The sequence below is a fragment of the Vombatus ursinus genome, unplaced genomic scaffold (assembly GCF_900497805.2).
Source record: "Vombatus ursinus unplaced genomic scaffold, bare-nosed wombat genome assembly UNPS02014793.1, whole genome shotgun sequence".
Taxonomy (NCBI): domain Eukaryota; kingdom Metazoa; phylum Chordata; class Mammalia; order Diprotodontia; family Vombatidae; genus Vombatus; species Vombatus ursinus.
The window spans coordinates 13,486,801-13,513,905 of record NW_020954571.1 but is presented as its reverse complement, the minus strand read 5'-3'; the positions used below and the strand labels follow the sequence as shown (position 1 = coordinate 13,513,905).

At 45.1% G+C, this 27,105-nt stretch overlaps 1 protein-coding gene across 6 annotated transcripts in view; it reads right to left on the bottom strand.

The window, feature by feature from the left end:
• Positions 1 to 27,105, bottom strand: part of ZNF618 (zinc finger protein 618) — a 103,633-nt gene that overhangs the window by 3,887 nt on the left and 72,641 nt on the right. The window contains exons 10-13 of one of the 6 annotated variants that reach the window (XM_027869569.1): positions 16,989 to 17,240; positions 13,233 to 13,316; positions 11,858 to 11,902; positions 8,596 to 8,673 (exon numbers count right to left, since the gene is read on the bottom strand). In XM_027869569.1, the coding sequence (XP_027725370.1) occupies positions 8,596 to 8,673; positions 11,858 to 11,902; positions 13,233 to 13,316; positions 16,989 to 17,240 (459 nt within the window). The remainder of the gene's footprint in view (positions 1 to 8,595; positions 8,674 to 11,857; positions 11,903 to 13,232; positions 13,317 to 16,988; positions 17,241 to 27,105) is intronic. The other 5 variants (XM_027869570.1, XM_027869571.1, XM_027869573.1 and 2 more) reach the window with 5 other exon arrangements.

The window sequence follows — 27,105 nt, the reverse complement described above, 5'->3', positions numbered from 1 at the left end:
ACACTCTGTTCCAAGGGCCCTTCTATATCTGGTATTCTATTTCCAAGGCCCCTTCTGGCCTTGACATTCTATGTTCCAAAGACTCTTCAGGCTTTGACATTTTAAGTACCAAGAAAGGTCCCTTGCAGCTGATATTTTACATCCTAAGACCCAACCAACTCTATCAATCTATGTTCAGAGTTCTTCCAGCTGACATTCAATATTTTATATTTTAAGATCTTTTCCCATAGTACAGTAGAAAATTCCCTAGCTCTGGAGTCAGAAGACCTGGGTTCAAATCTTATCTCTGATCTCACCACCTGTGTGACTTGTGCAAATCACTTATACTCCCCGGGCTTCAGTTTCCTTATGAAAAAGTTGCACCCAAGAGCCTTGAAGTGCCTTCTAGCTGTGATTTCAGGATCCCTTCCAACTCTGACGGTCTATGTTCTCAGTACCCCTTCCAGCTCTGGCACTCTATGAGTCATGTCCATGAACACACTTGCCACTGTCCATGGGAGGGCAGGACAAGAGCAGAAGGTTTCTGGATAGGAAACTGAGAAGGTAGTTTATTAGAGGGAATTACCCTCTGTGATTCAATACCAAGTTAATGAGATTTGTGTATTTGGGCTTGATCCTCCTTATCAGGCAGGTTGTGAACTGCACAGATCATGGCTCCTCAAACTCACTCAACGGCGCCAAGCCTTTAATCCCAGTTCAGCCTAGCCGTCCCTTTTATTCCTGTGCACTGGATTCCCGGGAAGGCATTATACAGTAGCACCAGACCTGAACAAAGCAGTCTAAAGGAAGTCAGAGCTGTATATTGTGCTGTATAATTACAGAATAAATTCTCCCCTCTTTGTATTTTGCTGTTCTAGCTCAGAAACTCAGGCACCAATCTGCATTTTAATTGCTTCTCTCCATTGTGTTGCTGTTTGGGGATGAGGATGCACTTATAATCTTCCCTAATTATGGTTTAGCCTCCAGAAGTCACTAAAGGAAGGGCTGGAAGGCTGACAACTCTTCTGTCAGGACCTGGAGTTCAGAGGATTTCATTATTCTCAAGAGGAGAGGAACCCAACCAGGAAGAGAACCACAACTGCTAATAATGATTTTTTAAAATAATAATGACAAAGTGCTTTACACATATTATCTCCTTTGATCCTTATAACAATCCTGTGAGTTTGGTGTAATTATCATCCCCATTTAACTGATCAGCAAACTAAGGCTGAGACAGGTCAAGTGATTGGCCAGGTTCATACAAGTCAATGAGCATTTATTAAGCTGCCACCATGTGCGAAGCATTGTGCTGGGTACTAGAGATACAGAGAAAGGCAAGAAAACAATCTGTGCTTTCAAGAAACTCAGTCTAGTGGGGGACATACAGCTATTAAATGTCTGAGGTAGGATTTCAAGACACCCAGACCCCAAATCCAGCACTGTCCTGTATTCCAACGAGTTACCCATTATTTAATCCTGGAGGGAAGATACTTTGGGCTCAAAGATTTAGGGCAATCTGCTAGGAACCTTACAGGTCATCTAGTCTCAGCCCCTTATTCTACAAATTAGGAGACTGAGACCCACAGAGGGTGGTTTGAGTTGCCCTTGGTCACATAGGGTTACTCACAGAGGGGCAGAGCTGGACATCTGAACTCTCTCTAGAACTATTCAAGGCTTTCCACAACCTTGTTTGTGTTACTCAGCTTCTCCAGGTTTCTCTTTCATTGTTCCCCAACATGCACCCTCTGTTCCAGGTTTCTGCTTATGACCAGCCTTTCATGTCTCCATGATTTTGATCGAAGTCAGGCCCCCTGCCTCTCTTCCCAGACAAATCTCCTGTGAACTTCCAGTAAGTCTTCCCTGACCAGCCCAGGGTTTCCTTTGCTTCTGAATTTCTTTAACGCTTCCTGTCTATCTCTATGCCTCATTTGACACTGAGCACATGATGCTTCCCATTATTAGTGGATTTTTTCAGGGCTATCTGATTTTTCCTACTAGATTGTAAGCAGAGACAAGGTTTCCCTCATCTTTGGAACCACCCCCACTCTCACCATCCAGAATCTAGCTGCTAGATTTAATAAAAGGATTTGTTCTATGAAGTTTGGATTCAGTCAAAGGGCCACACTTGAGGACCTAGAGGGCCACATGTGGCCCTGAGGACACAGGCTTCCCCCCGCCCCTGATTCTAGCACAACCCCCTGCTGCACAGAGTAGGTACTCTGGAAATACTAGTTGAATGATTCACTAACTGACCCAATTAGTGCATATTTTCACACACATAAATATCAAAGGAAAATTTTCAAAGGTCAGTTTCTCAAAGTTGCTTCCTCTTTCTAACTTTACCCATTCCCCCGAACAAAGTCCGTTTTGTGCAAGGCACAAGGCTGGTGCTGGGGCTGCAAAGGCCAAAATGATAAATACTCCGCTTCCTATAGGTAGCATATGTAGTCCTGGGGGAACACAATATGTACACAGATAAGTAAACACAACATCATCTGAGGAGAAAGAGCGCCCTAAACCCAGGGGGGCATGACAGGCGTGAGGTGGCATCTGACTCGAACCCCCGAAGGAAGCTAGGAATTCTAAGAGACAGAGAAGACCAGGGAGGGCATTTAAGGGATGAGAATCCTGTACAATGAGACAACACCAAGGTCAGGAAACGAGAAGAAGAGTGGTTTGGTTATGTGAAGGGGAATAATAGGAATTAAGTCTAAAAACTTGACTGGAGTTAAACTGTGAAGGATTTAAAAGCTCAGCTGATCTTCTGTGGTGGCAAAGAATAGGAAATAGAAGGAATGTCCATCAATTGGAGAATGGCTGAACAAGATATGGTATGTGAATATAATAGAACACTATTGTTCTGTAAGAAATGATGAGCAGGCAGACTGCAGAAAAACCTGGAAAGACTTACATGAACCGATACAAAGTGAAGTGAGCAGAACTAGGACATTGTACACAGGAACAGAGATATTGTACGATGGAGAACTGTGAATGGCTTGGCTCTTCTCAGCCAGAAAATGATCCAAGACAATCCCAAAGGATTCAAGACGAAAAGCGCTATCCGCCTCTAGAGAATGAAGCGATGTTGATTGAATACAGACTGAAGCAAACTATCTTTCTTTCTGTCTTGTTTTCTAGCACAAAATGACTAGTAAGGAAATGTTTTTACATGATTGCACATGTATAACCTTTATCAGATTGCTCATCATCTCAGGGAAGGAGAGGAGGGATAGACTTTGGAACTCAAAACTTTAAAAAAAAAAGAATGTTTAAAATTATTTTTACATGTAATTAGGAGAAAATAAAATATTATTTAAAAAATAAAGGACATGGGGAAAAATCCCAAGCTGATAAGACTGTTTTATCCTCTAAATAACAAAGAACTAGTGAATATTTTTGAGCAGGGGAGGGACATCACCAGATCCGTGCTTTGGTAAAATACTTTATTAACAACATGGACAACATCTTGCAGGTGGGAAGGAGGGAGAAAGAGAGAGAGGAGAAGAAAAAGATGAAGAAGAGAGAAAGAGAGAGAGAGAGACCATTCAGAGGCTATTATCATAATGATCCAGATAAGACGTAATGATAGTTTGAACTAGGGTGGCAGCTATGTAGGTGGAGAGCAGGGGACACAGACAAAAGATACTGTGGAGGAAGAACAGATGTTACCTGATCACTGACCAGCTGGAGAGGTAGGAGTGGGGAGAAGCGAAGAGTTTGAGGTTACAAACATGGAAGGTTTGTAAAGATGGATGATGACTGGAAGGACAGTGGAGAGAGGAGGATACAGCAAGAGATGTTGTGAAGGAAAAATACATACGACCTCTGAGGGGAGGGAGGGGAGGATGGTTAAGAGTTGGGGATAACTCTGAGATTATAAACTTGGGTGACTAGAAAGATGCTGGTGTCCTTGAGAGATACGAGGAAGTTACTTTGGGCACTCAAGCCATTAGCATCATAAAACTTCTGAACTTCAAGCACTGGAAATGACCTTCGAGAGCATCTAGTCTAAGTTCCTTAATTTACAAATGAAGAAACTGAGGCCCGGGGCAGTGAGTTGTCCATACAGTTGTCCAACCTACTCCTTTGGAATGAGACCTCTGGAAGCCTCTCCTTTGCTCCTGGCCCATGAGCAAGGCAGTTACATATTTCTCATCTGAACAGAAGCAAGAACACCCATATTCTGATTCTTGCTACCCACAATTAAATTCCAACACACCCAAGAACCTGTATTCTCATAACTCTTGGTCTCTGAATGACCTCTGACTCCCATTGCCCCACCCCTTGCTCCAGTACTTTGTAAGGAAAGCCTCCACTGCAGAAACATCAAATGATAGCCATGCCGACACCATGGCTAGTAATAACGCTCTGCAGCTCTACTCAGCATCCAGGCCACCACAATAGGACTCAGTTAGGTGGTGCAGTTGCCAGAATGTTGGGCCTGGAGTCAGGAAGATTTGAGTTCAAATCTGACCTCAGATATTTACTAGTGGTGTGCCGCTGGGAAAGTCACTTAACCCTCTTTGCCTCAGTTTTCTCATCTGTAAAAATGACCTGGACAAGGAAACAGCAAACCACTCCAGTATCTTTGCCAAGAAAACCCCAAATGGGGTGCCAAAGAGTTGGACATACTGAAAAACAACAACAAAGGATCAACTTACCTCAAATTCCTCTTCCTACCCACTGGATATTTATTTAACTGGAAAAATATCCATCTCCTGAGACCGGAGTGACCCCTGTCTCTTCCACACAAATGTGCACTACCCCTTACACAATATACCTACACTCACTTAGCATCATCACACAGTTTAAAAAAGACAATGATGATCCGTAACCTGTGATTTCATCAGTACAGGAATTTCCAGTGAAAAAACTCCCTCTACCGATACAGATGAGCAATTGCATATTGTATACCAATATTGCATATTGTATAATTGCCTGGGAGGCCCTAAGATGCTGAGAGACCTAGCCAGGGTCACACAGCCAGTGTGCACCAGAGGCTAGATCTGAACTGTGATCTGGGTTCTACAGCCAATGCTCTATTTACTATGCTACACTGCTTCTTATGTAATAGACACATTAGATGAATTACTTCCCATCTCCGGACTTCAGTCTCCTCATGTGTAAAATGACAAGGTTGAACCAGATGGTCTCTAAAGTACTAACACTGACTAATAGTGATTCTCTGAGGTGGGAGATAGGGAGAGTGCAGAAACCATGAAAAGAAACCGAGAAGAAGGGAAAAGGACAGTGAGAAGAAGAAGAAGAGAAAGAAAAAGAGGAAGAGTTAAAGACAAGGAGAATGCTGAAGAGTAGAAAGGATGAAAAGGAATGAGCAGAAAGCTTCCCAGGGGACATTTTCTTCTCCCTTCAAAGATTTTCCAAACCCTGAACATCCGCCTCTAAAGGATGCTTACTGACCCTCACCCACACTGCTCAGGGTATGAATGGGCTTCCAAGCAACCCGCCTGGGGACCTTTCCAACCCCCAGAACCAGCAACCCCATGGAAGGGCCATCCCTGGGTGCCTCTTGGTCCATTTCTCATAATGAAAAAAAAAGCAGAGATGAGCCACAGGAAGGGAAACAGAGCCACTGCACAGACTCGGTTTGGGTCTGTCCACAGAGGCTTGCTTTCCTCGCTAAGCCAAATGAAGGACTGGAGGGCAGACAGTCAGGTATTCATTTCTTGCCTGCCTGAACACAAATGGTCCAGAGTGACTTTCTAACCCCATCATGTACAGTCAAGAATCAGAGGGCTAGGGCAGTGAGGTGGCACAGTGGATAGAGTGCCAGACCTGGAGTCAGAAGGGTGTGAGTTCAAATCTGGCCTCAGATACTTAATACTTACTAGCTGTGTGATCCTGGGCAAGTCACTTAACCCCAACTCCCTTCCGCAACTCCCCCCCAAAAAAATAAGAGGGTAGTAGGCTGAGCTTGGGGGCAGAGGGGAAGCAGAAGAGAACCTGCCCCAGTAGCCTGGTGTGGAAATAGCCACAGGCCAGTATCTTTGACTTGGGGTAAGTTTCTAGTTCCTCAGAGGGCTAGTTTAATAGATCTTGCTTTTCTACTAGGATATTCTGAATCTGTTTACTGTGATCACTCAGTCCAAACTCAAGAGCCGTGATAATGATGGTTTCCTTCTTTCCTTTCTTTTTGTCCCTCTAGCTTTCTCTTCCTTCTTTCTTTCTTCCTTTCCTCTTCTTCCTTTTTCTTTCCTTTTCTCTTTTTCTTTCCTTCCCTCCCCTCTCCCTTTTCTTTCTCTTTCTTCCTTTCTCTTTCTTTTCTTTACTTGAAGACTGGGTGTCCCTATCTCGCCAGGGGGGTTCAGACAGTAGCCACCCATAGGCCCAACACCACCACTGACTGCACAGAAGCACTGATCTGTTTTGTCCTTTCTTAGGCAGCCTAGTGGCCTCCCCCTCCCAGAAGCTCATTATAGTGGGGCTGACTTAGTGTGAATACTTGATAGGTTCTGGCCCTCCTGCAGTTCAGAACTCCTGAGCTCAATCAGACCAGCAGCCTCAGTCTCCCCTAGTAGTAGGGATTACACATCTGTGCACTACACTCAACAACATAATGATGGCTTCCAAGATCACATGGAAGGCAGAGGGGTAGGGGAGGCAAGAAGATCGTTCCTGTGTGCAGTCTCTGAATCAAGAAGTGATGAGTGTTTAAAGGTTCTCACAGAGAGGGAAGGGAAAAGTAGCAACAGCCAGTCAGCGTGCAATGGATAAAAGAAACGTCATAGGTTGCTGACCCCCAGCACAAGGCTTTGGCATCTGCCCCTTCTGAAGAGAGGAGAATTGAATCTTAAGTGGTCCCTGGCTGGGGGAAGATGACCAATCAGGAGGTTTAGAGAACTACATCCTCCCCCCAAAACGACACTGTTGGAGGAGGAAGGGATCTATCTCACAGGGGCCATCCAACTAATGAAATGATGGTAGTTACTATTCTTAGGATGAATAAGCTGGGGAGAGTTCTAATTTAATATGCTCCTGACAAGTTCCACTCTTGCCTTTGCACCTTTCTCAGCAGTGAACTTAATTAGATGCACGATAAAGTCCCCCGGGAGTGTGAGGCTGGCACTCTCACCAGAATGTAGCCTGGTCCCTAACCTTCCCAGGAGGAAAGAGAGGGTGGAATTACTGGAGCCTCTGAAACCTCTGGCACAGGAAACCATTCAGGCCACTTGCCCAGGGCCACCATTACCAATCCAAACGTAATGTAATTATTAGCAGGACTGATTAACTTCACAAGCAGGCACCTCCAGGGTGAGATGAGAGACACAAGGCGGGAGGCCTACTCAAAAAATACTCATCCACCCTGCTGCCTGATATTTCACTCTTAAAAGAATACTCCTATGGATGTTGAAGAAGGTTTTTCAGTCTCCAAAAGGTGTCTACTAAAATAAAGCTACCTATGAGAGTAGTAGCATCATAATCCATTACCAGGAGTGTTGGGGGGAGAAGGAAGAAATGGCAGGGTGCTAACAGCCAGCTGAAAGCAGGGTCCTGGGCCAGGAAAATGGAAGGGAGAGGGAGAGACAAGACAAAGAGATTCCCAGGAATGAGAAGGTGAGAGTTCCTTTGCCCTGGGTCAGACTTCATTTGGTGAACTGTGTTTGGGTCTGAGCGCCACAGTTTAGGAGGACGTTGATAAACTGGCCAATATTCAGAAGAGGGTAATCAGAATGGTACAGGGCCCTGAGTCTATGTCACTTGAGGAACAGCAGAAGGAACTGGAGATGTTTAGCCTGGAGAAGATGCAGGGGGAACCGCGAGTGGTCTTCAAGTACCTGAAGGATTTGATTTAGGGGACAGAGCCAGGAACGACGGCTAGAAGCAAACTCAGGCTTAGTGTCAGGAAGAACTCCCTATCAGTCAGACCAGGCACCCAGAAGTAAAATGAGCTACCCAGAGAGGTCGAGGCTTCTCCTCTTTGGACACCTTTAGGCAAAATCTGCAAGACTATTTATCAAGTTACATTGTAGGAGACAGTTTTATGGGATAACTAGATGGATGCTAAGGTTTCTTCCAACTCTAAATTCTGAGATTCACTGATTTCACAATTTGGTCATGGATCAGACCGGAGTATTAGAGGTAGGTTGTGTGGTGCTATGTCCAGACCTGGGGCTTTGAGGCCAGAATTCAAGTTCTGACTTGATTAGACAAGCTCTAATGATAATCCTCCCCATCTGAATAGCTTGTTTCATAAAGTGCTTTCACATATATTATGATGGTTGCCCTGTGAGGTAAGGTAGGCCAGTATTATTATCCCATCTATAAGATGAGTAAAACTCAGGTCTAGAAGGGTCAAGTGACTTGCCCAAGTCATAGAGCAAGTGAATGGAAGAGACTCAGAACCAGAACCTTGATCTCCTAATTCCTAGGCCTGTGCTCTGCCTGCTATTCTTGGTTTGGATAAAAATCTCAGTTAGGCTGGTAGGGAGCGTTTCTAATGTGTGGTGGGCCTTCCCTCCCCCCACAGCGCAGGCTACCTCACAAGTAAATGCCAGCTGCCTTCGGGGGCACACACACCCTGGGTCCTTGGCCTCAGCTCTCCTTGCGAGTTGAGAGCAGGCCGGGCTCTCGGCCACCTACCCACCCAGGGCTTACCTGCATGGGACTGCATGTGCTCCAGGAGATTGTTATAAAACTGGAACTGGATCCCACAAGCGCCGCAGGTGTAAGGTTCTGTTTGGGAAAAACCATTTCAACCTGGTTACAATCAGCACAAGGCTGCGCAGTGCATATGTACATGCTGCTGTGTGCTGGCTGGCTCTGCGCAGAGCCCTGCACAAGCTGCCCTCGAGCACACCTCCACCTGGCTAGCACGCTTCCATCAGGCCCCTGTCCTGCTGCCTGCCTGCACCTGCTGTGCCTATGGCCTGCCAGACCTCTCCAGGAGAGAAGAGACACGTCCTGGGACATCCTCCTTTGTGATTCATCGTTCTTGTCCAACTTTTTTTTTTTTTTTAAGGAGGGAACTGATAAACTCTCTGAGATTATTTCTTTTCAACCTAAAAGTGACATATTTGGCTATGTCTTAGTGAGTACATGGCACCACGGGGAGAATTTTTTAAAATCACCAAGCTCAGGGAATGACTGAGGCCTTTGTTTACATTTCTGAAAGGAACTGATAGAAGAAGAAAAGGAAAGCAGAGGAGACCCCAGAAACCATTTCTAAGCTGTGGGAGATGCAAAGGCATGAGCAAGCAGCGAAACCAAAGAGCACCGTGTGCTCCTCAACTCTGCCTCTTCTTGGCAAACACCTTAGAGGCCTGAAGAGCCATGGGTTCAGCCCTCTGGGACTTCCACTGGGCCGGGACCGTTGACAGAACTGTGAAATTTCTCTCAGGGACTGACTGATGGAGATAAATGACAGGCAGGACTGCCATTTGGGGGAAGGGTAGGCCTTCTGGCTGTTTGGAAACCCATCCTTTCATTGAGAGAAGTCATCAGATGCCTCTGTAGCTTGCAAGGCATGCACCCTTAAAGACACCCCACACCTCTGCCCACGTAACATCTGCCAAGAACACGCTGTCCCATCCCTACCTGACATCCATCTCCTTCTATTTCCTGTACCCAATCTCTGTCCTTCCAGGCCTGGTTGGAATGCTGCCTTAGGATCAGACTAAGACGGTCAACCTCAAAGGCCATCTAGTCCAAACCCCTCCACCGTTACAGATGAAGAAATTGAGGTCCGGGGGAATGAAGGGGCTAGCCCAAGGTCACACAGGTAGTTAACAGTCCAAGGCGGGATTTGAACCCAGTGCTCTTTCCACTGTAGTGGGCTGCTTCTCTTCTCTCTTAGGCTGTCCTTGAGCATTCCTAGAAGGACATTATTTCTCACGCCTGCTTCCACTTGCCCATCTCTTGCAGTGCTTCCTACACAGAGGCCGGTATTATATCCTGGGATCAGATCAAGCACCTCCTCCTCTATGAAGCCTTCCCTGACCACCACCACCCAACTTCCAGTGATACCTCCATGAAATTAGCCTGAATGTAATGTATTTAGACTTGTGCACGTCATTTCCCCTGATAGAAGGTAAGCTCTTTTAGGGGGTGGGACTATGTCATTTTTTCTTTGTATTGTTACATCTGCCTGGCACATAGTAAATAATTAATACTTGCTGATTGTCTTATCTTGCCCCCTACCACTGCGTGCACACCCTGATGGCAGAGACTATGTATCTTACTCTTCTCCCCATCTTCCACACAACACCAAGCATGGGGCCTTTCATAGAGCAGTCAGACATTTGTTAAACTGACTCCTACACCTAAAGCCTAAATTTGAGGCAGAGGACCTGTGTTCCCTCCTCCTGGGTCCATTCTGCCCACCCTATAGGTCCTAAGACTGGGAGCTGCCAAAGAGGAAAAGGAGAAGAGATGGCAAAGGGGAAGAGAAAGAAGGAACAGGTGTGATGGGGAAGTCCAGACAATGAAATCGGTAATGGAAGAGATATCCAAGAAACTCCGTGTGATAACCAAGGGGATTACACTTGGGAGAGTAAGTTTACCAATCTCATTCTTGACCAAAAGCCCTCCGATCAATTTGGAAACAAGAAGCCTGAAGGGCTGGGGTAGCAACAAAACTCAAAGGTTAAGACAGACAGGTGATTACTTCCCGAAAATATACCTTTTGTTCCTGGCAGATGATAAACTCTGTAAGAGTCAAGGTCTGATTTCTGCTGCTCTATTCAGAAAGTGCTCTCTCTTCTCATCTAAAGCCCGTCAAATGCTGCCCTAGCCTCCCCCAAAAAGGATTGGACCAGAAGCCTTCTTGTTTGGGAATCTAAGCATAGTAAGCCCTCAAGTCACCTCTCAGCCCAACCTAAAGAATGCCCCCAACCCCCTAAAGGAAAAAAAAAACTAGACCAAGAGGTAAAGAGGGGAAAAGCAAATTCCTTCGCCCCCCCCCATCACACTCTGCCTGGTGTTATACTTATCTGTGCACATGTTACATTTGCTCAGTAGAATATAACCTTCTTGAGGGTAGGGGGTAGGTCACTTTTCATCTTTGTTCATCATCCAGTACCCAGAGAAGTGCCTAGCACATAGTAGGTACTTCATAAGCATTAGCTGAATTATAGGAGGTAGGGAGAGGAGGTAAGGGAAAAGAAGACAGATGGGAAGGGAGATGGGGAGAGACTAGAAGTGGGGTGGGGGAGAAAAAAGGAACAAAAGGGAGAGGTCAGACACCCAAACTGCAGGTCTCAGAGGCACAGAGGAAGTAAAAATCAAGTGAAGGACTGTGTTCCCAAAAGGATGATGGCTGGTCATTTAGGCCTAGACCTGGTCCTTGGTTTTCTTCCTGTCCCACCACTCCCCCTGGAGCTCAAAGGCCCAAGCCACCCCTCTGTAAGGCCCATGGAAGGTATAAGTGAAGCATCTGCTCGGGGAGGGTGGGAGCTCTGTCTCTGGTAGGCTCTATGCTACCAGACGAAGTCCTGGACATATAGTGGGGTGTTTGTTTAACGGCAAGTCAGCTTGCTGTAAATCACCAGCAAGGCTCGGTTTAAGAGCCGCAGGCAACTTGAGGAAAAGCAACATCTCCTGTAATACCAGGCCCTTCCACAATCCAGCCCAACTATCCCAGCCGCTGCAGCCCAAGCAAGTGCCTCCTATCAACCCAGATGACAGGCTTGGAGTTCAGGAAACTAGGTCATGTTTTTCAAGAGCTCCTAACCCAAGCTACAGATGTTTAGACAGTGCCCACACCATCCTTCCTCCCCGCAACCTTCCACAGGCTTCCCCTTCTCAGGCATTCCAGAGTGAAAACTGCTTCCCAAGAGAAACATTGCGACTGAGAAGACAGAGAAACCATGACTAGCATCAACCAAAAGAGCCTGGGCACCTTCTGATGCCCATCACTTACTCTGTAAGAGCGGGAATGGGTTGGAAATCAGGGGGCTTGCAGCTTCTGCAAATAAGAAACAGGTTTAGAGGAGAAAGACTCCAAAAGGCTTTTTTTGGGGGGGGGTGCATGAAGATGTGGCCCCTCCCACATCTCCAACCTTACCTCCCACTGGTCCCCACTATGCACCCTCTGCTGCAGCCAGGCTGCATGCCCACCCTTCAAGGATGTGCTGAAGCTCTTCGTCCCTCTCTAAAGATTTTCCTGGCTACTCCAGCCCACAGAGATCTCTCCCTTTTCTGGGATCAAGAAACCTCTGCTGTCTGTACCCCACAGTCCAGTGCCAAGATTATCTGTCTCATATTCCTCTCTAACTGACCTCTAAATGGGCAGAGACAAACTGTACCTCCCTAGTGTCCCACATCCTGGGACCACTGTTATCCAAACAGGCAGAAAGAGAAAGAGAAGACGTGGGATAGTAGAAAAAGTCAGGGCTCTGGGTCAGGAGACCTTAGGGTCCAAGTCTGGGCTCTACTATGAACCAGTGACCTTCATCGAGGTCTTTGTTTCCTCATCACTAAATAGGAAGCGATACACCCTGCCCGACTTCTCTGCATGAGGCCTAAGGAATCCTAAGAGATGTGAAAGGGCTTTGAAAAATTAAGATAATGAGATGCACTCTGCATTTTAAAACATTTTACAAATTATTTTATGGTTAAGGCCCAAGTGCGATGGGCCAGGGTTTGCAGTTTATGTTAGGGAGGTCTAAACCTGTGATTTTCTCAATGTGGAGAGCTCCTAGTGAAGAAACTTCTAGCCATGAAAATCAGCAACTGTTCTACAACTTATCATCTTGGAAAATTCCCTAGGGATGCCAAAAGTTTGCATGACTTGCCCAGGATCCCATGGCCTCTGTGTGTGTGAGTGTGAGGGTATGTGAGAGAGAGGAGGCACATGAACCCTAGTATGGCTGACTCTGAGATCAGCCTTATCTCCCCTACCCCACCATCTCACATTGGTCTGTGTGGATAAGGCCTGACTTCACCAGCTTACTTTGAGATTGACCTCAATGGAAGAAGTGGGGTTATTTTTTCCCATCACTATAATGGGATGAGTTTCCCTTGGTGTTCTTGGGGCTAACAGACTTTTTGAATGTGGCTGTATTCACAAGCTTCCCTTGGAAATGCAAAGAAGACAGGGCCAGAGGAACCCATCTCAGAGACTTGCTGGGTGGTCTTGGGACAAGCATGCTCTGTTGTGTGCCTGTAGGCTGCAAGTGCACCCAGGACCCGAAGCTACATGAGGGTTTAGGGGAAACTGCATGGTCCCTAGGGGGTAATGGTGAAGCAGGAAGGCCAATGGGAAAAGCTCTGTCTGCTTAGGGGCTTATACTCACCACTTGAGTTTTGAGAACTGCTGTTTGTTTCTTCAAAGTTGTTTTGTGCTTTGCTCTCGACTCTCCTACTGAAGGCGCTTTCTGCTGGGTAAGGAAGAGAGAGAGAAAAAAGAAAGGGAGAGAGAAAGGGAGAGGAAGGAAGGAGAGAGAGAAGAGAGGAGAGAGGAGAGAGAGAGAGAGAGAGAGAGACAGAGAGAGAGAGAGAGAGAGAGAGAGAGAGAGAGAGAGAAAGGATGGTGATTGGTCAGCATTGGTCTTTAAAGGAAGACGCTGAGAGGAAGAGAAGCAGGGGTCCTTGTGCCCCTTAAAACCCCAAAGTGGTAGCAAAGCCTTGGAATATGGACAGAGAGTGGGAAGGGCATGTGATCCATTAAATCACCACTGGTCTACAGAATAGTTCTTCAGCAGTCTCTCAACAAGATGCCAGATGGCTAGCAGGAATGCCATGGCACAACCATTCCATCTTGTGCTCATTTTCCAGTGGCCAGGTCTCAATGGATGTAGTAGTCCAGCTAAAGAGGCCTACATATGGATTCTGAATCTTAGAGGCAGACTAGTGGGCTGGATTTGGAGACACAAGGACTGGGTTCAAATCCTCTGCTAATTACTAGCCTTTAGCAAACTTTAACCAATCACTTAATTTCTCTGGCTCTCCATTTTCTCATCTGTAAAATGAGGGGGTTAAAGAAAAGACCAAAAGATTCTTTTCTGGCCTAGATTCATGATTCTATGATATAGAAGTAGTTGGTACAGAAAGAACACTGGACTATGGGTGATAAGACCTAGGATTCTCACTCCACCCTTGCAACTTAGAAGCTAGGTGACCTGGGAGAAGTAACTCAGCCTTCCATTGCCTCAATTCCCCCACATGTAAAATAAGGAGAAAAAAAATCACCTGTCCTACCTAAATTGAAAATCTTTTGATCTTTTAAAGTGCAAAACACTTTAAAAATGGCAACTTAGTACACAATAGAAATTATCATCTAATACATGCCATGCATTTGACAGATGAGGAAACTGAGGGCCAAAAAGGAGCCAGGATTCTCCCAGGGCCACATAGAGAGACGCCCAGAGAAGATCTGGGTCTTCCGATTCTCTGTCCAGAATGCTTTCCTGGGATGCCCCAGCTCTTCTCTGAAGAGACATTCCAAAGAGGAATCTGGCTTCAGTTGGAAAAATTTTGAAGGAGGCAGTGGAAGCGGGAGGAAGGAATGAGAAAGAGGGAAGGGCAATTGGCAAGTGGGTCCGCTAATTCTTCAGCACTGAGTTCTAAACTTGGCGAAACTTCTCAAGGATTCTAAGTTGAGCGGGCGCTAGGGCTGGAATCCCTGGGAGAGAGGAGGAAATACTGTATCCAGAGTAGCAACGGAATTATTGGCTCCAGCAGCTGAAGCCATTCCAATAGTTACCCCACGGAAGGAAAGGGAGTTTTCCTCGCGAACAAGGTGTGGCATGGGAAGGGGAGGTGTCCTCCCACTGGGTTTATTTAACACTCAGCTGCCAGGGAACTCAGACAACATTTCTTAATTCCTGTCCTCATCCCCACCCCACAACTAGTTGTGAAAACACGGTACAGTCCCTTCTGCTGTGGGCACTGAGAAAAGAATCAAAGAATGTCAGCGCTGGAAAGAACCTCGGGTATTATCATATCCAACCCCTTTGTTTTACAGATGAGGAAGTAACAGAGGCAGCTAGGTGGCACAGTAGATGAAGTGCTAGACCTGAATTCAGGAAGACCTGAGTTCAAATCTTACCTTGGATACTTATTTGGTATATGACCCATGGGCAAGTCACTTTACCTCTGTCTGCCTCAATTGCTTCAACTCTAAAGTGGGGATAAGAACAGCATCTACTTTCCAGGGTTATTGTAAGGATCAAATGAAAAAATATTTTTAAAGCACTTAACACAGTGCACATAGTAGGTCCTTCTTCCTGCCTTCTTCCCCACAACCCCCTTGTCTTATAGATGAGGAAGTACAGACTACAAAGGTTAAGACTCCCACCATCCATCAAAGCAACCATCAGGAACCTGCATTCCAAGGCACCCTGTTATACCTTCCCCTCCCCTTCATAGTCCCTTTTGCAATGGGACCCACATGAAAATCCCCATTCCTAGAAGGACTGTCCATAAAGGTCTTCAGGCCATGAGTTACACAGAATACCGTGGAGGAAAGGATACAGTAGGACTTTCCATAAATTTGTTGGGAACAGGGTGGAATAAAAAACTAATTTTGGGGGGGGGAGTGACCCACTCTCTATTGTAACTTCTGTGAAATCAAGATCAGCTGTAATCACTCCCTCTTCAAGAGTGGGGTGGGGTGTGGAGTGGTGCCTGAATGTATCGACGGCAAATTCTGATTCGATAAACATCCTGTTCTTACTGCCTCATTAATGAAGTGAACCTAGAGTGATTATGTAGGTAAAGAATAAAATTGGCCCTGAAACAAAAAAGATTATGGTTATGGAAGCCGTAACACTGATGCCAATCAAAGGGTAAGAAATCACCTGTAATTTCATTTTGACCAAATAAAGTTAGGAAAGGAAGAATTAAAATATCAACTGATTAAACAGATATCCATGGATATACAAACCCCTCTGGCCCAGCCCAGCAGTTAAATGAACTGACCCTCTTTTAGACTAAACATCTGGATTTCCTTTCTCAAGGGCCCAGTCATCTTCAATCCAGCCCATGAGAGAGCTGACAGTGCATACAACTCAATCCACCTTAGTTGGTCATGTCACAGCTGACCAGCAAGCTCAGCCCACTGACCTACCTTAAACCACTCATTACTTAAACAGAAGTTTCCCTTTTCAAAGATAATGACTGTATTTCTGGAAAACACACACAGCCTCTGAGTGACCTTCGTTTAGAGAAAAGGCAAATCCCAAGATTTCTAATATCATGGTAAGAAATGTATCCTTTAAGCCACATTTATATACTGCCAGCACATAGTAGGAGACTAATAAATGCCTGCTGTATGAATGAATTTACATAATTAACTTGACTGAACTAACATCCATCAGCAATGGTCAAATTAGGAGAGACTTCTTCTATTCAGAATTCTGTTTATAATAACCATCTATGCCAGTTTTTGTGCAAACGTCACACAACAGCCACTGTGTTTTCACAACTGCCAGGAGCCTGGAATAATTACTAACCTAATGGTTTATTAAACTGCTGTCCTCATTAAAGACTCTGAGCACATCAAAAGGATGTTTTTCTAAAAAATAACCTTGGGAATCAAAGTGTAAACACAAGCACATTTTATCACTTTGGTACTTATCAAGCACTGTTTGGATGGTCTATTAGCCCCTAATGAGGGCTGGAACCATCAGTTAAAAAAGCAAATCATTAGGCTGAAAACTTAACATGTCAGCACAAGGACTTTCTCCCAACTGGCTGATCTTTCATCAACGTTTACCAAACACAATAAATAATAATTTTCACTAAAGTTCTTAGTCCAAGTGTTTCCCATTAGCTCAGGACACCAGATTTTAAACCAGATTTGTTGCCGCCCTTACAGTTAGTCTTGTCTTATCAAGGATTTTCCTCAGGAAATACGTATGGTGGGGGCTGCTGGTCTCTTTATTGCCAGTTCACATTGCTGGAGATTTCATTTCCATTCCCTTCTGCTACGTGTAGCAATGGGATTCGCTCTAAGACTGGGATGGGTGTAGAGAAAGGCAGGGATCACTTCAGAGGTGGAAAGCCCACCCAACAGTTAAGAAAGTTGAGGGCACAAAAGCCATTGGTACCTGTGGTTGCCTTGCTTCCTGGGGATCCGGAATTTGGAGCGCGGAACATCTGGGTTTGGGAGGCTGGAGGTGCACCAGAGGAGGTGCGTTGTAGAAGGGTGGAGCACCGGACTATGGAAGCTGGTGTTTTTTTGCCCGACTGGCTCGCCTGTGTCTTCACTGCCATGAAGAGTGGAGATCGAGAGAACTCTGGATGTGAACACTCAGAACTAGTGTCGGGCTCGTCAGACGGCTCCCACCCAGCGGAGGTACCTGGCAGGATCGGGTCCTCAATGTCGGCTTGCCCGAGGCTCTCCTGTGGGCTGTGCCGCCATCTTGGATTGGCAGCCTCTTATGACCATGACCTCCCCCACCAACAAACCCCCCCCAAAAGGGCAAAGAGCTGGGAACGGCTTCACCAAATTCTACCCCCTGTTCTCATTCCTTGACAAATGATAAGGATCCCTCCCCCATACCCCTTTCTATAGGGAAACCTGAGTTACTTAGAATCACTGGACCATGCCACGAAGAACTCTCTGCATACTAGCCAAGTAATTACTTTGGGGTCCGGGGGGGCAGGGGAAGGAAGAGGGAGGACAAAACCTCTGTAGATGGGGTTTTATCCCTACAGTAGTGATGAAAGGAGTGGGAAAGAAGATTTCTTAGTCAGCATGCTCAGAAACCTACAACTATTTTCCCATAACAGAGGTCAATTGAAAAGACAAAGGGCCATGGTCAGGAAGCATAATGTTGATCCCTGGTTTCTAGAACATAAGGGACTAGTAGGCACAGTCTTTGCAAAGTGGAACCAATGAGATGTGAATGACAATTCTCATAAATCCAGAGGACTCTCTGATTCTCAAAAAGCCCTATGGCAAGTACAGTCAATCCATTTCTAGGAGTTCCTAACATTCTGCTGGTTAACACAATGCTGGGCAACCAGAACTTAACATCTACACAAAACATTAATCATCTTCAAAAAGTCTCCTACGCTCTTGGCCTAGGGCTAAGGCATCTACCCTTGAGATGTGACCACCTATGAATGGATTCTCTATACTTAACAGTCTCAAAGAAAGAGAAGGAATGTGTGTCCCATAGTCCCCCATGGAAAAGACTCATCACAGGGCAGTTTCCTAAACCAACCATTACCAGGATATTCAGGCTGATATTCAACAAATCAATTCAATTAGCATTTATTAAGAACCCACTATGTGTAGGTACTAGAAAAACCAAAAATAGGCCCTGCCCTTAGAGGAAGTTACATTCTACAGGGTTGACTTGTAGATATTTAAGAGGGCTCTCTACTGATGTAATCCCTGATAACTAGAATTATTTCACAGTGTTGTTCTCTTAGGCTATTATTTAATCAGTCCACAGTATTCAGACCACACTTGAAATACTGTGTTCATTTCTGAGCATATCAGTGGAAAAAAAAACCTAGTAGGGGGTGAAAGGGAGTGGGAAGTGGTCTCCATGTATTCTAGGACTCAATATTCCTCTTTTCTGACATGACAGCTGCTCTAGTCACAAGACATTCATGCATCTAACACTTTTGGTAATACCGCTAGGTCTCCCTGATTGGGTGCTTATTAGGCATAAGGCTACTTGATACCTATGGGGAATTAAAATGTCAACATTTTCTATCTCAACTTACCTATAAAACAATCCATGTGGCCCATATTTTTTCCCATCCACAATAATGGCTAAGTTAAGTGGTGGCAAGATGATGATCACTTACAATTTTTCACAGCATCAGTCCAAGACACCTACTTTCTCTCTCATATCTGGGGTCACAAACTCTCCCAGGTGCCTTACAGGAAATACTTAGCTCCAACCTCATCCCTCTAGTGTCTACAAACTGTTAGCCTCTTTTTCTTTTTTTTTCCATGCAGAGCAGCAGCTTTACATCCCTGAGGAGGCAGATGACTAATAGCTGTCTCCTCCCTTCAGCCAGTAAGGCAGGCTTCACGGCCTTTATTTCAAAGAATCTCCAGTTCTTGTGCCTTCTAAAAGTAGACTTTGGCTCAATGAATGTCAGAGTTAGACCATAAAGATACTCTAGTCCAAATCACCCATTTTATAAATGAAGAAACCAAGGTCCCAGAAAGAAGTCACCTACAGAATTAGGATCAGAATCTAGGTCTGGGGAGAACACAAATTAAACTAGCTACAGCTTTACTGAGACGGGGGCAGAGAGGTTTGAAATCCCCTTGCTCTCACAGCTCATATCCAATTTGAGATGACTGTGGTACATGGTATAAGATGTTGGTCTAAACCTAATTTTGCCCAACTGCTTTCTAGTTTTCCCAACATTTCTTATTAAATGGAGAGTTCTGCCCCGAGTAATTTATGTTCTATTTATCTCTCAAAACAGATCATTCCTGCCCTTCAGCAACTCTGGCCCACACCCATGGGGAATGTCCTTTTCACAAGGGGGTAGGGGGGGAATCCAGCACAAAAGAGGATATGAGAAAACAATTGTGAATTTCAGAAAAAAGAAGTAGGAAAGTTACTTATAATCAGCTTAAACGGCATCTAAAAGTACTTATGAACATTCAGAAAAGGTGATGTACATGCAAACATACTCACATCCAAATAAGTGCAGAATAAATATGATGGTTATCTCTACAAATTTAAGTTCACCCAAATTTAGAAAACCAAAGGTCAATTTTTTTAGAAGTAGTAACATTAGTTCACTCAGTCCTGGGAAGTATATGAGAATATAATATTTACCATCATATCATGCTCTATAATGTTCAAAATTATTTTATACCTCTTCCTTCATTGAATCCTCCAATCCTCACAACTACCCTGTGAGGCAGGAATTATTATCCCTACTGTACAGACTAAGCTCAACTCAACAAGTTGTGGTATATGATTGTGATGGAATAATGACAAGCATGATGGTTTCAGAAAAACCTGGCAAGACTTACATGATCTGATGCAAAATGAAGTGAGCAGAACCAGGAGAGCATTGTACACAGTAACAGAAATACTGTAAGGATGATCAATTGTGAAAGACTTAACTACTCTAATCAAGACAATGATCCAAGACAATTCCAAAGGACCCATGATGAAAAATGCTATCCACCTCCAGAGAGAGAGAACTGATGAGTTCCCAGGCTAAATGCAGACTGAAGCATACTTTCTAAAACTTTTCTATTGTTTTATTTTGTTTGTGTTTTCTTTTGCAACATGGTTGATGTAGAAATATCAAATTGTTTGCCTTCTTGGGAAGAAAGAAGAAGGAGGGAAAGAGAGAGAGAATTTGGAACTCAAAAATTTTTTAAGTGACTGTTAAGTTTTTTTTACACATAATTGGGAAATATTTAACAAAATAAACAAAGATACTTTTTTAAGAAAGGAGACTAAGCCCAAAGTGGTAACATGAATTGCTTAAGGTCCACAGACCTACTCAATAAAAGATCCAATACTATCACTCATGTCTCCCCATTCCTAGTTCAGTGAACTTTTGTTTGCTTAATTAAATGGAGTTACCTACCAGCTGATATAAGCCACATATAAACTCTCCTAATCCTAAATTTAACCTTGCTTGTAGCTCCAAGCCATCAAAAAAATCTGCTTCTGTTTAGAAAGAACTCACTGCTGATTTGTACCAGAGTCCTGCTTCCCTCTAGCCAGCCCTCTTGCTTTTTCTTCTACATTCCTCCAAATTTGTCTAGGACTCATGAAACAGAGTCTTTGGTCAAACCTTTGGATTAGATATCACTTGGTAAAGCTATTTCTTGCAGTCTCTTTCTCTATCCTCAATGACAGCTGGGTTTTGTGATGGAAAGATGGAAGCCTCTAACAATTATTCAATAGTGTTGGCCCAAGCCACTTACTCCCTCTCCTTTACCTAGGACTACCAACTCTTTTCAGTTGCCTTAGAAGAAATGCTTCCTCTCTCTAGACCAGGAGTTCTCAATCTGGGGTCTCTGGATATATTTCAGGGTGTCTATGAACTTGTAGGAAAAATATTACATCTTTATCTTCACTAACCAGTAGCTACAATTTTCCATTTCCTTCAATGATGAATGTAGGCAACAATATGTCCCTAGGCTTCACCAGACTGCCAAATGGGTCCATGACAAAAGAGATTGAAAACCTATGCTCTAACCAACCTTAGAGACAATGGACAAATCACTAACATCACATGTATTTCTTTCCAGGAGATCACCATCAAACCCCAAGCCAATGAGAATTGCCTACCCTGGAATACCATCAAGAAAAGCTATTATTTGGCCATCCTGTTAAATGGAGAGTTCTGCTTGGTTCTAGATTAAGTCTCTTGTACTTATGCAACAACATACCTGAATCTTCTACTAACTGAGTCTCTATCTAGTTTTCCAGATAGGCAGGAGCACATAAGACTACTTTCTGGGCATCTCAAAAATACACAGGCTATTTCTCATGCTCCTCTGGGGAAAATATGGTATCAAAGACTTTTAGCATTTAGAGCTGGAAGGGACCTTATCTAATTTTTTCTATACCCGAAAAAGAATCCCCATTACAACACACATGACAGGTCGCTGTCTGGGCTCCACTCTCTCCAACAAGGAACCTCCCGAAGCATCTTGTTCCACTTCTGGACAGCCCTCATTGTTAGGATGCGTTCCCTGTAATCAAGCCTTAACATGCCTCTTTGCAACTTTTACTGATGGCTCCTTGTTCTGCCTTCTAGGCCAAACAGTCAAAACAAATCTTCTTTTTCATACGACAAGCTTCCAATGCTTCAAGACAGATATCATGTCTGCTTCAGTCTTCTCAATCAATAAGCATTTACTAAGTGATAGCCCATAAGTCGTAGACAAGGTACCAACTTGCTTTTGCAGAGGGAGTTCTTCCATCTGGGACTTCTCTCTAACAGTGAAATCACACGTTCAGTCCCTAGTCACATCCCTACTATGCGCCAGGCACTATGCTAGGTTCTGGGAATATGAAAATGAAACAGCCCCTGCCCTTAAGGAACTCACAGTCTATGGCACAAGACAACATGAGCATGTATACGTGTTATGTACAAAATAAACACAAGGTAATTTTTTTAGCTGAGTTCTGAAGAAAATTAGAGATTCTAATATTTAGATGTGAGAAGGGATGCACTCCATTCCCTAGGCTAACAGGTGACCTGTAGTTCCCAGTCCCTAGAGAGGAGAGAAGATGACAGATTGGGTGGGTGGTTAAATGGATAACTGACAAGGGCTAGGAGAGTAAAATTCTTTTGTGTGTGTGTGTGTGTGTGTGTGAGGAAATTGGGGTTAAGTGACTTGCCTAGGGTCACACAGCTAGTAAGTATCGTGTGTCTGAGGCCAGATTTGAACTGAGGTTCTCCTGACTTCAGGGCCAGTGCTCTATCTACCGCGCCACCTTAGCTGCCCCCAGAGAGTAAAATTCTTAGTGGTCTGTCCTATGGGAAGTGATCTATAGACAGAAGGGCTAGAAACTACGGTAAAGAGCTGCTGGAGAGAGATCATTTCTTGTTCTTGCTGAGTCAATTCAGTCACATTCAACTCTTTATGACCCCACATTCGGGGTCTTCTTAGCAAAGACGCTGGAGCGGTTTGCCATCTCCTTCTCCAGCTCATTTTACAGACGAGGAAACTGAAGAAAAGAGGGTGAGGTGACTTGCCCAGGGTCACGCAGCTAGTAACTGGATTTGAACCCACAAAGAGGAGTCTTCCCAACTCTAGGCCCAGCATTCGATCCACTGCACCACCTAGCTGCCCACAGAGATCATCCCACCCCACTCCAAAAGTTGGGAAGTTCTGTGATCTGGTACCAGCTCTGGAGAACTGGGATGCAAAAGACTAAGTCATTTCCCTCCTTTCATGATAGTTTTTGGAATGGCTAGATCAGACACTAGGCCTTCACCCTGAAAGTTCTCAAGATTTCAGGGAAAGAGGACCACTACTAAGCTTCACTATGGAGCTGGGAAAGACAGAGGTTGAGTAAGCAATACTAGATCTCTAAAGACAGTATGCTGCAACAGCGCACATTCTAAGGGTGTGGAGTTTGATGAGGGATGTGGTCCACTATGATGAGCTTCCCCACCATGCCTGGAAAGTGGTTCAGTCCAAGCCAATGGAGACAGAGAGCAAGAACTCAGAACTCCACTCTGGCTGAGGCTGGAAGGGCAGCAAAGGAAGTCCCCACGCCCAAAGGGAAAGAACTGATCAAGAAGTCTCCCCAAATGCCCAGGAGAAGACCATGCCTAGACACACGGCTGTGTCATAGTAGATGAGGAGGAAAGAAGACTAGGAAGGCAACTATGAAGCAACTATGAAGTTTCCAAGGGAACGTTTCCCTTTGGACAATTAAGAAATGCTACGGCACCTAGACTAGGCCCCAATCTGTTCTTTAGACTCCCAGAATCTCAGAGCTAGAAGGGATTTTGGAGACCATACAGTCTAACCCACTTAATTTTACAGATAGAGAAGTGGGGCCCAGGAGAGAGGAAAGGATTTGCCCAAAGACACACAGTGAGTTGTTTGAAATGTTGATGAAAACCCTCTGGTTGAATAGGGTTCTGCAGAGACACAGGCCATGAGGAAGCGGATTTTCCCAGGCAAAAGTTCTGTTGGATAAAGTTGGGAGCAGGGTGAGGGGAGGAGAGGAAGTGAATGGGAAGGACAGAAGCAGAGCTCTTCTCAAGAAATAAAGACAAGGCATATTCTCAGTTGGTTAACAACTTTATTAAGTGACATAATTAAAAATTAATTGAGTGTAAACACATTCTGGACATACTCCCCTCCCCAGGCCCTTAGCAGATGTTCCCGATTGCTCCATTAGGGAGCATGCAGGAGAGGCCCAAATCTGCTAACTCTCAGGGCCCAGGGTCACTGGGCAAGTTGGGAGAGGGCATTGTGTACTGGTTTACAGAAAATCCCAGGATGTATGTTCTGCCAAGGGAACCTGGCTTGCCTTAGGAAAGAGGCCCGTGATGAGGATAAGAATTAGCCAAGGCAAGAGGGACCTAGCAAAGTCACTCTCTCCTGGGAGGCCAAATCTCCTATCCCCAATCACTATATAACAGAGCAATAGACTCTCCTGGACATTCACCTCACCCCACCCACCCATCACCACCAAGTTTGCCCAAGAAAACTTTCCCAAGATCATCTCAGGGAGAGCTGGGCATTAAGTCTCCTCTCCCTACATGAACCTCACAGCTACACCATCTGGCTACAGGCCAAAGCCCAGGCTTTGGAACCTCTGGCATCCAATTGTCTGGTGGACACTGGAAGATGCTTTCTACCCAGTGGGCACTGACACACAGAGGTCCTCTATCTGCTAAACATTAACAGATGCCATCTGCCTAGTAGACATTGTCATGTGAAGATGACAACCTTCCTGAGAAATCTTTCCTTCCCAGTAGATACTGACATCCAGATGCCCATTGGCCAGTGGGTGCTGACATGCATCGATACTCACTGTCCAGTAGACATGGGACTTGAAACTGATAAATGCCCTCTGTCTAGTGGGAACTGACAAGATACCTTCTTTTGGGTAGGCACAGATGCTTACTAACTGGTAAGAAGTGACACACAGATACCCTCTGTCCAGCAGATATGGACAAATGCCCTTCTTCCTCATGGAAACCGATACTAATAGATGTCCTCTGTCTGATGTGAACAGGTAGATCTTTCCAGTAAGCACTGACATACAGATTCCTACTTCCTAGTGAGTAATGACACACAGAAACAACCTTTGTCTGGTGGATATTGATATACACAGGCACCCTCTGTCTAGCACACGGACAGAAACCTTCTGTGCACTGACAGATACCCTCTGCCCAGTGAGCCCTGATACATATGCATGAATGAGTATTTGTGCCTTTACAGACACACACAAAGAAGCTCGCTCACAGTGCCATCCTCCCCAGATGGGCCCTTTCATCTCTGCCATCCACCAGCCCTTGGCTCTGCACTATCCACTCCTCTGATTCCCTTCCCTGCATCTGAAGCACAATCTGAATGGTAGACTTTTGCCCTTCCTCTCTTGGAAACATCAGACAGGGGTTCCAGAAGCACACCCACTGTGTGTGCTTGGATGGTCATATGGATGAATGGTCCTATAGCCTGCACGTTTCCTTCATGACATGAATACAACAGAAGGAATGATTATTAGGGGAATTGGGGGAATCACAGCACCCTAAGAGTTAGAGCTGAAAGGAACTTAAAGGACCATCACCGGGACCAAGCCCCTCCTTTCACAGATGAAGAAGTCAAGGTTTAAGAAAGCCAAGTGTCTTGTCCAAGTTCATACAGGTAGTAAGCTGGCTGTCCAACAGAAGTCCTCCGGTGCAAACATAGTCTTCCTTCTATTAAACCCTCTGCTTCATCCAGCACCCTCTACAGAGGCCTTTGGGCTTTCTGCTCCCAGACTTTCATGGCCCTCAACCCTGGGTGTAAGCTATTTGCTATCTTCTTAAAGGCTTCCAGGTGTGGCTCACCTGAACCTCTCACCACACCATGGAAAAGATTTTGATCTGAAGGCTGTAGTCAGGAGTTCTTAGGGAAGCTGTTCCCACCTACCACAAGGCTTGGTCTGGTCAACCCATTGCCATGGAAGGCAAAGAAATTGGCTTCACTACCTTTAGATCACAGTTCTCAGCTCCAGCCTCATGCCATCCCTATACTCAATGTACTATGGCAGACCAGAAAACAACACTCTAAGAAAGTTAGATTTCATCCATGGGCACCCTTTGCCCTTTTCACACCTAAGAATCATGTGAACATCTCCAATCTTCTTTTCTTCTCAACTTTCTGTAAACTGTCACAGAACAAAGGCTACTCTGGGGAGGGAGAAGATGTCATCACCACCCTTTTTACCCCCATCCCAAATACCAATATACCTATGTGGTAGTACCCATATGGGGGTTTAGAGCTAGCACATGTGCAGAAGAGAAAGGGAGGTGGGGCAGCTAGAGGGCCAATCTCCCCAGAGCCCTAGGAGGAAATGCCAAGAACCCTCCTGCCCAACAATCTCCATGTAAGAGATACATTCTAGGTGCCTGAGTACAACTGGGAACACCTTTGCTGTATTTACAAGGCATGAAAGCCCAACAGTTTTAAGGCCCCTGTCTACCAAACATGGGCCTTCAGACTCTCTGAGTGGCCCTGACCCAGAATGGCAAAGAGGACATGCGATCAGGTGGAAAGATGAACAAAGACCTAATGCAAGATGCCTGAACTAGTCCATGCCCGAGAGCTCCAGAGAGCAGAAGGTCACAGTCAGAACCCACCCCTGGGAAGAGAAGAAAGGGACTTATCAAGCCCAAGGGCCCTAGCTGGGTTAATGAGACAGAGGCCACTGTGGAAATCAGAAATTCTTATCTATCAAACACAAGCCAGAGAGAAGAGAAGGAAATCACAAAATATAGAGACGGAAAAAACCTCAAAGATCAACTATTCCAATACTCTTATTTTACATGTGTGAAAACAGGTGCAGACGGAAATGACTTACCCAAGGACAGGGAACAAATGAAGAGCAGAGATGAGACACAAACACAGGGTTCCTGCTTGCCCATCAATGTCTTTTCTACTACAACAAACTGTCCCCTTACTCCAGACAATGAGTATAACTACGGGATAAGTTTCCAGAGCCCTGGTACTAAAGGGGTTTGGGATATCAGGGTGGCTCAGCACTGGTTCAGACTAAAGGCCCTAGACTGAGTCTAGAATTAGGAAGACCTGGTTTCAGATCCTACCTCAGATACTAGCTATGTGGTTCTGGGCAAATCAATTAACCTCTCTGGGCCTCAGTTTCCTCAACTGTAAAATGAGGAAGTTGGACTCAGCAGTCTTTAAGGTTTCTTTCAGCTCTAAATCAACGAATCCATGGTCCTAACTCTGAACTGTACCCACTGTGGCTTAGGCTTCTGTGAGGAAGAAGGGGGGAAGAAGAAGAAAGAAAAGGAAAAAGGAAAAAGCCTTCAGAACCTTCAAAGGGCCTCCCACAAACCCAGCTGGAAAGCCGGGTCACCTCTATCACACAGTCTGGAAGCAATGATCACCTGTCGGAAGGGCCCAGAGAGAATTCCTGCATGGAGGCACAAGGCTGGACCATATGACCCTTAAGGTCCTTTCAATCCTGAGATCTTAATGATCCCCACTAGAGGCTGCCAGGGTTCTCATCCCAG